This window comes from Thunnus albacares, chromosome 8 (genome assembly GCF_914725855.1).
Source record: "Thunnus albacares chromosome 8, fThuAlb1.1, whole genome shotgun sequence".
NCBI lineage: Eukaryota > Metazoa > Chordata > Actinopteri > Scombriformes > Scombridae > Thunnus > Thunnus albacares.
The window spans coordinates 29,112,939-29,127,238 of NC_058113.1; the positions used below are offsets into that span (position 1 = coordinate 29,112,939).

Below are 14,300 nucleotides of genomic sequence, written 5' to 3' on the forward strand. Positions count from 1 at the left end.
CTGAGAGTTCAGATCAGTCAAACTGCAATATGACCGGCTTTGCACTCACTATCTACTACTTGTTCCATAAGGCACTTCCTGGACATTCCTCAGAGAATTTGGCTCTGTGCATCATATTCCTGTCTAGATAAAAGATTAAATTCTTCCTAAACTTATCCTTTCTGCTGATATTTCAACCAAAATATCTCATTATCTGGAGCCTTTCCTTTTACAGTCTTAGTCGCGATCAGAGCTGGTGTTTTCCACAGAGGAGAAACGGGCTCATAACACCATGTTTCCGTCACATTTTTCAGCAGATACTTCAGAGGATACTGTTTTCCTTGGCTGATGGACTGCCTGTTCTGTAACGCTCTTATCTTTCTAAAATAAGATTTAAAAAGTGCAACTTTGGTTTCTTCAGTCCAAGAGACATTTTCCCACATAGTTCTAAAAGACATGTGGATGCTACAGTGTCTGTTCCTGCATATGCATGGAAAAAAAATGTTTACATCATTCTTAAATCGTTCATCAGGGTGGAGCAGTGTGATGTAGCTCAGGATCTTATAGTCTTTTTATACTTCCTCTTAAATCTCCTTACATACCCTTCTCAATCGACATCAGTGTTACCCACAGGAATTTATTTGTGTCGGTTGACTTTATGAGGGTGTTTCCAGAGACGTTAGTGATTGTTTATGTTCGCAGCTAAACCACCTGTTCTTTTATATTGTAAAAGACTAACCATTAAGTAATAAAAGGTTATTTTACTTTTACTGCCTGCTTTTCAACAGCAGAGATCTCACATCGTCTGTTCCAGCATCTTTTTTTTTTATTTTTCTTGTTTTTTCAAGAAACAGTCCCGCAGCTGGTTCTGGTAGATTTTATTGGAATTTGATGCTTTTGTCAGCTTTTAAAAAACAGCTTATATCAATGTGTGAGCAGTTACAGATAAAAATGCGTAACTGTGTGCCTGCATCTGCAAGAGGAGAAGACAGACAAGCCTGTCATCGACAGCTGCAATTCACATGTAAAATCTTTTTTTTTTTAAATTACAAAAGGTATGAAAAATCTTTGGGACACTGAAGAGACACTGAACTAAGAGATATCAAACATCTAATTGAGCTTATTATACTTTTAATCAATTAATTTCAGGAGAGGGAAAATCTGCATGTGAATGTTAATGATTACAACTCCAGTTAAAAGAGTCGTTCCTCCTTTTTACCTTGTTTTTGCCAATTACGACATTCAAAATAAAAGTTATATAAAATTCTGATTCATTGGGGTTTTTTGAGGCCTCGAGGTAATAAAAACAGAAGATTTGAATGTGAAATGTGTGCTGGACTTTGTATCTAATCTCAATACCATTTGTGATACTCAGTGTGCTGAGTATCGAAAATCTGTTGATACTTTTGAGAGTGGGGATCAAATGCTGGTGAGATTTTTAGTCTGATTTATTTATATTCACTATATTTATTGAATGGGACAGTGTGCAGTTTGAAACATTAAAGATGTACTGCACCACAGTTAGCTTGACGCTAATTTGCATCTGTAGTCCCCGACAAAAAAAAACATACATCAGCACACGAACAAACAGTAAAATCACTGAGTCAATGGTCACACAGCTGATTGATCTTAAGTACATGTTTCAGTCTGGTCTTGAATGCATTGATAGAACTACAGTTCTTCATATCGTCAGGTAGGACGTTCCACTGAGTTGACTGCCCAAATGCAGTGCGACGAAATGGTATGGTACAATCTTTTATAGAGATATATTCTTTTTGCCGCTTGAGGCGACAACAACAAGCTCAACAAGCTGAAAACACAACATTGACACCTTAATACGATGTACATGTCAGCAAATATTTGCATATTTACACATCCAGCAACTACCAAATGAATGTGAGTCCAAAGTTCACTCTTCTTTTAGCTGTTTTTACTCTCTACCGACTGCTGTTTAGTGTACGGTGGGTTTATCAGAGCTGTTTTACTGGAAACTGATGCTGATGAGAGCTGTGAGACTGAACCGAAACAGTAATGAGTTGAAAGACAATGAAAAAGCTCCATAAGGTAATTCTTTGTAGTTTTTCACTATGAGAGACTCCACAGTCATTTGATCCTTCGTTAATAGAAAAAATAGACTGGAGCGGCTTTAAATTAAGGTTTTGAAAAAGTTTCTTTTAAGTATCGATACTGAAAATATACGTCATCGTTATTTATGTAATTTCTCCCCCTAATCTTAATAAAGATAAATACCTTTTGTAGTTTATTGTACTTCTCAACATTTTTATTTGCGCTTTGATTCACTGCTGGGAAAGCTGCGTTTGTGAAGATCACATGGAAGTTTGGATTGAGGCAATGAGCTCATTTGGTTTAAAATACAGTCCGCACTACAAAGACAAATCCATGCTACCTGAGATTATAGTTGGGTAATATTTTATCAAGCTATAAAAGAGAAGGGGTCTTTTATTCAACTGGAACTGAAGAGAAAAATTACATGAGAAATACACTCTTGGTCTTGAGGTAATTTAACCTTCAGCGTTTTCTCCTGGTACAAAAGCCTTCACTGGGGACTGGATAAAGTGTCTCCCCCCCTTTTGTCTTTTCAGCCCTAAGTTCTTCCACTCTCAATGGATGTCAAGCTACAAATGTGCAGAGATTTTTCATGAACATGTCCTACAGTCCTAACCTGACAGACACCTTACACTTTCCCCTTCTTTTGAAAGGTTGAAGAGGAGAAGAACGACAACGGGAGGAGGAGGAGGAGAAGGGGGCTTAATTTTTCGCGACCCTGACCGGCCTTGACACTGCAACATAAATGTGAGCTCATTTTCAGTAAAGGCCAAAGCCAACAGGCCTCTCCAAGCAATCTGAAGATCCACATGTGTGCCAGGAATAAAAATAACTGCAGACAAATGGTGCTCCAATTGGAGGCATTCTTCAGCTCTTAGCTCAAAGTTTGCTGCCTCCTTCAAAAAAAACATGGCTATCGGAAGAACCGTCTAATGGAGTCAAGGTTGAAATAGCAAACTCAAAGTGTCTGAGAAATAAATAAGGTCAATTTCTACAACTCAGGTTTCATATGAAGTTGGCTCATCAAGTCTTTAGAAATAAACCCCCCTGCTTTCAGAGGAGAATCAACACATCGGCGGCTGACGTCAGCGGATAAAATTCTTTCCATTTTTTCAGGTACACATATTAAAACGCACTCAACTGTTGAGACTATTAATCCGAAATCCGCCTAAATGTGCCATGTAATTTTCAGTGCTCTCTCTCACCAGTTTTTTTTTTTTCTCCAAACTGAGCCTTTATTCACTTTTGTTCCACTAGACTAATCTGTGCTACAGTGTGGCAGAATATATTAACGTGTCATTTCTTTCCCAGACGCGGCAGAGGCCAAGTGAAAATGATAGCACCCGTGCCACAAGCTCTTCCAGAGTGAAACGCTGCAGGTTCTGGCACATCAGCCCAAAACAATGAAGGACTGTAAAGACCTGTTATGATGTATGAGAATCATAAAGCCCTTTGTCATGTAAGTGGTGTAATTTTTAGAGCATAAATCTCAAACCGACTGTCGTTTTATAAGATTTGAGAGACATTTTTTTGAATTCTCTGACATTAAGAGTAAACGGCGGAGGCCTTCCGGGACTTATTTGTCTGTCCTGTGGTATTATGAGTGGTTTTTACAAATATAACAGCTGTAGAAGTCACATTTTTTTTGCTTGCATGTGCCCTGGACAAAATACTGTATCGCTGCTGCTGCTGCTGCAGCCCAAAGCGAGAAAACAAACACTCTTAACCTTTCCAAAGTATGTACAGTCCAGACTTTCAATATAAACCTACTCAAATTAAAGCTGAGACTTAGCACTTTTTTAATGTAGTATCCATTACTTTATTCCAGACTGTCCAAATACTTACTGTCTGGACTGTATAACAGTCAAAAAAAGAAAAGAAACACTTTTGCATCGGCCACCGCTGTACGCATTCTCCGGTAGTCAGGGTTACTTTATTTATTATTGACAGGAAAAACAGTGGATTCGATGGCAAAATCATCAAAATATTAAACATGGATTTGAGGGTTTATTTGTCGCCATTTTTAATTTAGTAACTGCAATGAAATAAGGATTAAAATAAAGTTTCTCTTCAGCTTTGCTTTCTCATTTGCCTCACAGTCTCTCTAGCTTTCTCTTTCTGTCACTCTTAGTTTAAATACATGTTGACATTTTTAAATTTCCATCCATAATTTCATACTAGCTGACAAACCGGTGGCGGATAGTTGAGTTTTCATATTAATCATCATGGAATGTTTTATTTATTCTTCTTTCTCGCTTGTATATTTTATTTTGTTGTTTTTTTCTTTCAACATGTTAGAAAATAAAATTGAAATGAATGAGGGAAAAAAAGGCACATTTTTATTTGTATGTCAAGTAGGAGAGGAAGTAAAGAGAGAGAAGAGAGAGAGAGAGAGAGATCACGCCGGAACTAAAACATTCAAGATTTTTTAAAACTTGCATGTGCAGCAACAAACAAGCTGTGTTGTTAATTAACAGGACAAAACCTCTTACAGTGAGTCTGCAGCTTGTGCCTTTTTCTTCTTTCTGCACATTAATGTCTGAACTGAGGTAATGGAAAGAATACATTCATCTCCAATTATCAGGTTGTTGCCGGTGCAGGTTTTTTTTTTTTTTTTTTTCTAACAGATGTAGGGATGACTGAGGGGGGGGGGGGGGGAGAAGTTGCTGTGTTAAAGTTTTTTTTTGTAACTTTTAAATAGTAGTTTGTGTTACTTTTCAATGATTCTAACACGGCGCTCTGTGCACCCGCTGACCTCTTACTTTCTATTTGAATCTGGCACATTCACAACATAGGAACGACTACACTGCTCACAAGGACTGATTAACATTTTTACAAATATGTACTTTTATATATAGGATATAATTCAAGGAGGGAGATATTCCAGATCATTCCACGTCTTATTTTGAAAGGAATCCTCCAAATTTATGGAACTACTGCTCTCATTGGATTAAAATCTCTTCTTCCTCTGAGTCCTTTAGGGGATATTTTTTTAAAAAAGGCTTTAATTTGATGTATAATCCTATTTTTTAACAGTTTTTCTTGTATGTATATTATTTAGACAGCATCTAGGCTTTCCTCCTCTCCTTGCACATAGAGTTTTTTTCTTTGCCATCTGTGTGATTTGTTTGATTTTAGGCTGTACTAAAAATACACTGAAACTCGATAGGTAAATTAAGAAAAATGTGTCTCCTACGCTCTGATAGGCTTGATGGATGACATCGTACGTGAAGCCCTGAGGCATCTCGCTGGCTCTGTACTTGGCACGCTCCAGAGAATGATCCAGGTAGCCCTCTGATGTGGTGGCGATCACCGTGGAAACAAGCGGTCGGATGGCTCCCGCCGCCTGGGTGAAGAAAAGAGAACAGAGTTATTTTTATTTATCTTTTTATTTCTATTTCTTTTATGAATGCTTGAATAGAGTTTAGAGACAAATACATACAGACCAACCTTGTTGCTCTCAATATGAAAAAAAACTGGCATATTGAAAGCACTCACAATATGTTAAAGTTAGTCAGAAAGTATCTATAACAGTAGAAACTTCCTCCTAAAATGTGTAGAGCTGCATTAGTCAACTGAAAGAAAATGAATCTGTTAATATTACTGAACTATTTTGATAATTGCCTAAAATTTTAAGTAATTTTTCAAGCAAAACCACAAAGATTTGATGGTTTCAGGCTCTCAGATGTGAGAATTTGCTGATTTTCTTGGTCTTGGAATAAAATACATTGAATATTTTTGGGGTTTTAGACTGTTGGTTGGGCAAAGCAAAGTATGCTAGGCACCCTGTGCTCCACTGTAGCACACTGTGATGGGCAGTTTTTCACAGTTACAAACAATTACTTCATTAATGGAGAAAATAAACAACAAATTCATTAATAATCATCAAAGATAGAGGTTGTTCTATGCTGTACAGATTGTAGCGCCCCCCTCAGGCTGATACTGGGCTACATAAATAAAAAATGACTTGACTTGTAGCCCTAAACATGTGCAAAAGTTTGGTGAAAAATGCAAAGAAGAGAATATATAACATGAGAACATAAATCCGCTAGCGAGATCCACACGCGTAGTAATAGACAGAAGAATAAAAACGTCTAGACAGGAAGATCCGATGTCTGATCCTGAATTAGCATTTTCCAAACAACTTGTTGGACTCAAACCATAAAAGCACTTTTCCTTTGTTTGAACTTGAAAAGCACAGGTGTTACTAATAACATTAACAATGACTGTTCAGTTCAACCGTCCCAGTAAGCCGTGACAGCGTGATAGTGAGCCAGCATGAACAACACCAGGACCCCGAAGCTAAAGCAGCTAACTGGAATTCAGCCATCGTTCATTTGATCATTTAAACCTGTGCTTTTCCTGCTGTGACAAAGCCTTTAAATCGAATCGACGGACGCGAAAAGAGACGTAGACGGACGTTAAGCGGCGTGAGGCCTTCAGGTTTCACGGCGACTGTGAGTTGTACCCTGATCCTCCGTGAACGTACTGAGAAAACAACAAAGAGGAGAGTTTCTGTGGTCGAATCGTTCCTGATAAGTTCTGAAATCTGTCTTGAGCTGTCACACACGCAGATATGCTGTTTATTGTCACTGCAAACATCTGCGCTGTCAGCCAGAGAAGAGTGTTTACGGCCGAAAGAAACCAAAACCACCACAGTGTATAACATGACACCCCTAATATCAACTCGTCTTTTCACTCTGGATGAAAATAATCAAGATGTTGACATATGCCGTGTTTTTCTGGCTTTCATGTAATCAAATGTTGTCATGATTGACAACCTTTATCACAGTATCATCAACATATTAATGAAATCAGGAGTTAAAACCATGAGTGGGCCTTGAGTGTCATAAGTGCACATTTCAAAGAGAGAACAGAGTCGAGCAGCCACATGATGTTACAGTAACAATAAATCCATCTTAACCAGCACAGCTGGAGCACGCACCGCTTGCACTTCCTCTCTCGGAGATTCGTAATAATCAGCATTTCTGCTAAGATGATATTTTCATCTTAGCGTAGCTTGATTGAAGACAGTTTCCAGGAGCAGGCGAGTCGGCGAGCGCGTGCAGGCGAAAAAACACGGACCAGCGAATGAAAGGAAAGCAAACATGTGTTCTGCGTGTTACACATGCTGTTAAAATCTAAATTAATCTGCTGTTTTTCAGTGGAGACAGGCTCTCTGTCATGAGCGTGGATACTGGCAAGATAATGAAGACCAGACCGCCCGCTGTGAAAGTTCATCACAAAGCACGCACACACACACGCTGACACACATACACACACACACTCAGAGACACACTAGAAATGTTGGCCCTGAGCCAGAGAGCTCTTGGATTTTTCACAACCTGTGTGACCTGCATTCAATTCAGCTTGTGAGGCTCAGCCATGAATCATTATGAAACTAATCATCGTCAGAGCGGCCGTGACTCCGGCCCTGAATGTTTCCCGTCTATCACTGATGAAATAGTATAAACTCAACCAGCGGGAGCGACGGATCTGTCCACCTGATAAACAGTGTTAAAAGGAGGCAGGTTAAAAGTGCGAATACAAGAACTGTTTGTCTTCTTTGCTCTGAACCCGACTGGAAAACTTGACTTTGTTGTATTTTTTGGGGGTTCGGTTTGTTTATGTGCACGTTTCACGGTGAAAAATGAACCGCAGGTCTCGTGCCACCAGGTGAGATGTTTTGATTCCAGGTCCTGTAACTGCAGCTGAGCACCACGGGTTTGTTTACACTGAGCTCTAATTGACCTTCTCTGATTTTCAGCTGAAAGCACATTATAAAAAAAAAAAAAAAAAGACATGAAGTATGAGCAACGAGTTGAGATTTAATTCAGCCGCGTTACGCTTTCCAAGCATGAGGAAGTATTGGCATTTCGGGGCTTGTTTCCTCTAGTTGCACGGGGGGATTACGATCTTTTCTCTGAACTGCTGTTCAAACTTGGAAATTGACACTTCCTGCCCACATGTGCTCCTGGAAAATCTGACAACACATCGAGGTTTCGAGTCATTTTCACCAATGAGGTTTGGAGATAATTGTGATTATTTAAATTTCCGAGCCGTGACAATTACTGAGCTTCAAACAAACCAAAGATATTCAGTTCTCTATCATACAGGAGTAAAGAAAACTGAAAATATTCACATTTAAGAAGCTTTTTTCTTTTAAAAAAATGATAAAAGATTAACTGAAATGGTTGGCAATTAATCTGTCAATCAGCCAATCATTGCATCTTGATTGTAAATGCACCCTTAAATTAGAAAAAGCAGCAGAAGCAGCAAAAGATCAAGTTCCTATCCCTATAAATACCAGCAATGAGCAAAAAAAACACATTATGACACTCTAACCATCCTAATTTTAGTCAATTTCAAAATAAAAGATGAGGGCAAAATGAAAAACTATTGGAACACAGCAGAGTGATGCATTCATTCAGTATGTGTGTGTGCACAGGTGTGTTTAATAAGCTGATAAGAACTTAGTGTTTATACTGATTTCAGCCCTAAAACCAAAGATTACAGTTAAATCAGATTTTATTACTGACCCCTTGTTCCTTGGCAGCCACGGCTATCTTGTACAGAAAGTCCTCCTCCACAAAAGGCCGCACCGCATCGTGGATGATGACCACCTTCGGCCTCTCCGCCGTCAACCCCCCCTCCTCCTCCTCTTCTTCCCACCCGGAGCCCAGAGCCAGGACCCCGTTGCGTATCGACTGGTGACGAGTCGAGCCGCCCGTCACCGTTCGAACCTTCCTGTGCTGGAAGCGCTGGATGATGTCAGTCATCAGGTCTGTGTTTTCTTTGGCAACCACAACCACGATGCTCTGGATCCACGACACCCTGCGAGAAAACATCTCAGTCACTTCTGTTTTGTAAGGTGAGAATTTAAACAGAGCAGGGAAGGTTGGCATAACATAACACTCACTCAGAGGGAGATTCTTACATACAGGTGGCAACTAATCTCTTAAAGAAGACCAATACTCTAATAGCTAAAGATATTCAGTTTACAATGATACAAAACAGGTAGAAGCAGAAAATCCTCACATTTTAGAAGCTAAAACTAAAGAATCAAACACTGTCCATCACTTGAACTCACTTTATTGACACAATGTCCCGTCCTCAGACCTTCATCAGGCAAAATTCATACAGAGAAACAGCACCAGACGTGTAAAGACTGTTGGCTTTCACTCAGGATAAAAGCCAACGGGCTCATACGGATAAAGTGAATTCAAGTGATGGGCAGTTTGGAGGATTCTTTGGTTTTCTTTTCCAGTCAAGAATTTTGATTCCCACACATCTGTCACTAAGACGTTATGAGACACCAGAACTTTTCTCAGAAATTACAACAATAAGCAAAAACACTTCCATGTCTGTCTGTTCAATATGAACATATGAACAATACAAACAGCCAGGAGGTGGTTAGCTTAGCTTAGCATAAAGACTGGAAACGATACACTAATTAGTAGGGCTGCATCTAATGATTATTTTCATTATCTATTAATCTGTTGATCCATAAATGTTTCCCAAAACCCAAAGTGTCGTCCTCAAATGTCTTGTTTTGTCCGACCAACAGTCAACAACCCAAAAATACTCCGTTTACTATCATTGAAGACTAAATAAACTAGAAAATATTCACATTTGAGACACTGGAATCAGAGAATTTGGGAATTTTCTTCTTAAAAATAACTCAAAAGATTAGTCGATTAATTCAATAGTTGGCGATTAATAGACTAATCGTTGCAGCTCTAATAATTACCACGTTATATCGACTGCAGCCAGTCTTTATGCTAAGCTAAGCTAACGCTTAACAGACAAACGAGACAGGTAAAGTCATTAAATCTCAGCAAGAAAATGAATTAGCATATAAACACAAACTAAACGATCAATATTATCATAAAAGTTGTTGCCAATGTCTAAATGTTCCACCAGTATGGTAACACATCTGCACAGAAATCAATACCATATATCCCTGCTCATAATGAATAACCAAGACGGGGGGGGGGGGGGGGGGGGGGGGGTTTGGGCGCAACACTGATGACCTCTGACCTTCCCTTCTTCTACCCGGGAACCTCTCTTTAATCACTGGGCCACACAGGCAGCATCTCGATGCTCTTCGCTCCCAGGATGTTGCTACATTCATTTCCTGACAACACATAAACACTGACAACAAGCTAAGAGGAGACGCGTCTGATTATAAACACCGGTTGTTATTGTATTGTTGTAATGAAGGTCAGGCAGTGATCACAACATAAGTGTAAACATCCACCTTCTCATCGCGGTCACGGAGGATGAAATCAGAAGAAAATATAACTGTCTGTCTGCCAGTCTTATTTACCTCCAGTCATATTTAGCCGTGCAGGATAGTGTTGCTTTCATTTGCCCACGTGTCTCTGAGATTTCTGCCTGATATGACGGTATATCCTGAGACGATAAAATGATGTCAGAGCTTTTAGCTACAACCATAGTAGCTAACATCTCTTGAGTGTATAAGCTCATTAAGAGCAATGTTGCAAATTGTCATGGTGGGGGTGTAGAGGGGGACAACTGTTCTTTAAAGGAGAGATATTATGCTTTTTGTGATTTTCTGTTGTTTACATATTGTTGTGATGTCAGATATAAGTTCTTTGTGTTTTCCTGATGAGCTGCGGTGGAAGTATAGTAACAAAAAAGGGACTTTGACACTAAAAAGACAAAAATGTTGAAATATATCGTCTTGATTTGACTCATTTGGACGACTGAAGCTTCATATTAGCTTCTGATAAACTTTTAAATACATTTTTGCACAGCAGGAGGCTTGTGAATTTTGGCCCCATTCACTTGCATCGTCAGTACATTATGAAGGGATCTGCTAATGGTCAGTATGAACAGGAGGAATGATTACAGCAAGAAAAAACATATTTCAGTGTTCATTTAGGCTACTAACTGTTGTTTTAGGACAGACTTGAAAAACTGTGAAGCTGTCCTTTAAGTAAAGACGCTGAGTAAGGAGTAATTAATTGGTACATCCTGTGTAATGTGCAATTAAAATGTAAACATGAGCAGCCTGCACAGACACACACTGACCGTTAGAGGAAGTAACTGGATGACAGTCGCTCTACCTGTATCTGGATGTAAACAAATAGGGATTATTACATCCTATTTATCCTGTTTTAATCCTTTTTTTACCTCTCAAAAGCCTGGATAGTGTAGCTTATGAGCGGTCTGCCCAGGAACGAGCAGAACTGTTTTGGTGTCTGCAGTCCGGTTCTCTCTCCGGTGCCGCCGGCAGGAAGAACCACAGACACCGGGAAGTCCACGCTGCGTTCCGCCGGTTTGTGGTCGCTCTTCCCGGCCTCGCGGTTTGGGAAAACCCCTGGATGAGCGGGCCTGTCTGGGTCACAAGTGTCGCTCTGCATGTTGATGTCATTCATCTCCATCAGTAGGTGGATGGAGGGTCAAGACAGGTCATTCCCAAAACTGCCCATTCCCAGTGTGTGGGAGGGGTGTGAGGTCAGCGGCAGCGTGGCTTCAGATTTGGGAAAAAACCGCGAACAAGTTAGTTACAGTTAAACACGGAACTTCCGCCTATTGCTTTCAAAATAAAACCCGTATCAAAAATGTACAAATGTACAAAAAACTCTGTAAATCTGTCTGATAAAAAGCAGTATGTAAACTTGTCTGTTAAAAACAGTCTGTAAATCTATTTAAAAAAACAGTCTCAATCTTTCAGTCAAAAAACAGTCTGTAAATCTTTCTGTTCAAAAGAGTCTGTAAAAATGTCTGTTGAAACAGTCTGTAAATCTGTATGTTAAAGAGTCTGTAAATCTTTCTGTTAAAGAGAGTGTAAATATGTCTGTTAAAAACAGCCTGTAAATCTTTCTGTTAAAAAGAGTCTGTAAATCTGTAAAAAAAAAAAAAAAAAAAAAAAAAAACAGTCTGTAAATCAGTTTGTTAAAAAGAATGTAAAGCTGTCTGTTAAAAAACAGCCTGTAAATCTGTTCTGTTCTGCAAGAAACTGTCTTAGACAGAGTATCAGATCCTGTACTGAAAATACTCATCCACAGTAAATTAAATTACACTTAGATAAAAAAGAATTACATTGGATTGTAATTAATTATCAAAAGTGAACACATCAATATTAGATGGATAGATAGATAGATAGATAGATAGAGTACTTTATTTATCCCCAAAGGGAAATTTCTGTTACAACAGCTATCACATAAATCACAAAAAGCATCGCACATAGCTTACAAACACACACACATACACAGTTCTAGTAAATCATATTTTATGATCTCCTTGTTTGTTACATTAGAAAAAATCTTCATGTTCAAAGTAGGAACACTAGCTGCAGTCAGATAAATGTAGTCGAGAGCATCTGAAACACAGTGGAGGAGTTGGAAGTTGGTCTCTGAAAATGTAAAATACTCAGGTAAAGCTTTGGTTCCTCAAATTGTAATTTCTCACTTAACAGCAGTAGGTACTTGAATGAAAGTGCCTGTCTGTGTGCCAAAAATCCATTGAAACAAACTCTATATGCTACTAGACTAATGTATATGTAGGTATATCTATGGTCAGTATATTTATGGTCAGTTTCTGTCTCACCATGACTGTTAAATCATACAATATATCACAACTTCAGGAATTAATTAAAGACAAACATATAACTTTGCACACAGACAAATGTTACACTTAAAAATGACCAAAGACTGTGACTATATTGTGAATATACTGTGAATATATTTGGGTTGTGGACTGTTGGTTGAGACAAAATGACATTTGAGGACATCACCTTAGGCTTTGAGAAACAGTGATCAATATTATGTATTTTTATAAACAAAGTAACTGATTCATAGAGAAAATAATCTACAGATTAATTGATAATAAAAATAATTGTTAGTTGTAGCCCTAAATTACTTGATTAATCGATTAATTGTCATCTATTAAATTAATCACCAACTATTTTGATAATCAATGAATGGTTTTGAGTCATTTTTTAAGAAAGTAATATAATATATAATATAATTCTCTGATTCCAGCTTCTCAAATGTGAATATGTTCTGGTTTCTTTAGTCTTCTATGACTTTTAATTGAATATCTTATTGAATATCTTTAAGTTGTGGACAAAACAAGACATTTGAAGACATCACGTTGGACTCTGGGAAACAGTTACTGACATTTTTCATTATTTTCTGACATTTTACGGACCAAACAACTAATCGATTTATCAAGAAAATAATTGACTAATAATGAAATAATTGCTAATTGCAGCCCTACTGTCCTCTAATGCAGTAGTTCTCAAAATATTTCACCTAAAGGACCCCTTAAATGTCACAAATTAGACCACAGACTCCCATCTGATAAGATCGTTGCTTTTAGATGTTTTATTACAGAAAGTGTATGAAACCCATGACCAAAATATTATGTCATTGTGTTACTTAAGGATGGAATTACAGTGAAAATAATTTATTCTCCTTTTCTCTGGGGACCCCCTGGAACCCCTTAAGAACCACTACTCTAATGCTTGGTTGTCTTGCCGAACTTGAAAGTCACTAAATAACAAAAAATATAAATGTAATGTTCACTCAGTAATGTTGGAGTGATTGAAATGTTCATCTATATACAGATTTTAACGTTTTTATTTACTTTATGATTTTATTTGACTGTATTTTGGTTTTTAAAATTTCAGCTTTCATTTTTAAAAGTTACAGTATTTTATTTCCGGTCAACTTCAAGTAAAGTCTGCGAGCTTGACGCATCTTGAGAAAAGAACCGGCAGCTGCTACAAATCGCCACAGGTCAAGATTCTCGCGTGATCTCATGGTCTCCCACGCTGCAGAAAGTAGACTGTAGTCGCAAGTCTCGTGTGATGTCAATACTGCACTCTCCTTGCAATTAAAGTCATGCAAAAAAACCCAATAATTTCAGCTTTTTAAACTTTTTAAACTATGCACTAGTGCAAAACTCATGTTATAGTCTGTAAAAAAATCTAATAAATAATTCCTACACATTAATATCTACTTTTATCATTTATAATTAAGTTCTAAATGATGTACACTGTGTAAAATTTGTGAACTTTTCTTCCTACACTCCTGTTTGGACAATATAACACATTCAAGGTGTATTTCATCAGGGATCAAGTCTTTGCCAACATTAAGACTGAAATATTGGCCTGATGGAAGTTTTAATTTCAACCTTCCTGTAGCTGAGACATCTCTGTGTGTGAGTAACCACGGTAACCTGCAGTGTCATACCTTGTAAAGTCTCCACTGACAACAACA

The 14,300-nt window shown here is 38.2% G+C and overlaps 1 protein-coding gene across 3 annotated transcripts in view; it reads right to left on the bottom strand.

The window, feature by feature from the left end:
- The window catches only part of crppa (CDP-L-ribitol pyrophosphorylase A), a 49,093-nt gene extending 37,503 nt beyond the window's left edge, over positions 1 to 11,590 (bottom strand). The window contains exons 1-3 of one of the 3 annotated variants that reach the window (XM_044359627.1): positions 11,206 to 11,589; positions 8,586 to 8,880; positions 5,243 to 5,392 (exon numbers count right to left, since the gene is read on the bottom strand). In XM_044359627.1, coding sequence (XP_044215562.1) covers positions 5,243 to 5,392; positions 8,586 to 8,880; positions 11,206 to 11,456 — 696 coding nt within the window. In that variant the 5' untranslated portion in view covers positions 11,457 to 11,589. Of the gene's footprint in view, positions 1 to 5,242; positions 5,393 to 8,585; positions 8,881 to 10,000; positions 10,088 to 11,205 lie in introns of those variants that run through there. The other 2 variants (XM_044359629.1, XM_044359628.1) reach the window with 2 other exon arrangements.
- Positions 11,591 to 14,300: the final 2,710 nt, after the last annotated feature.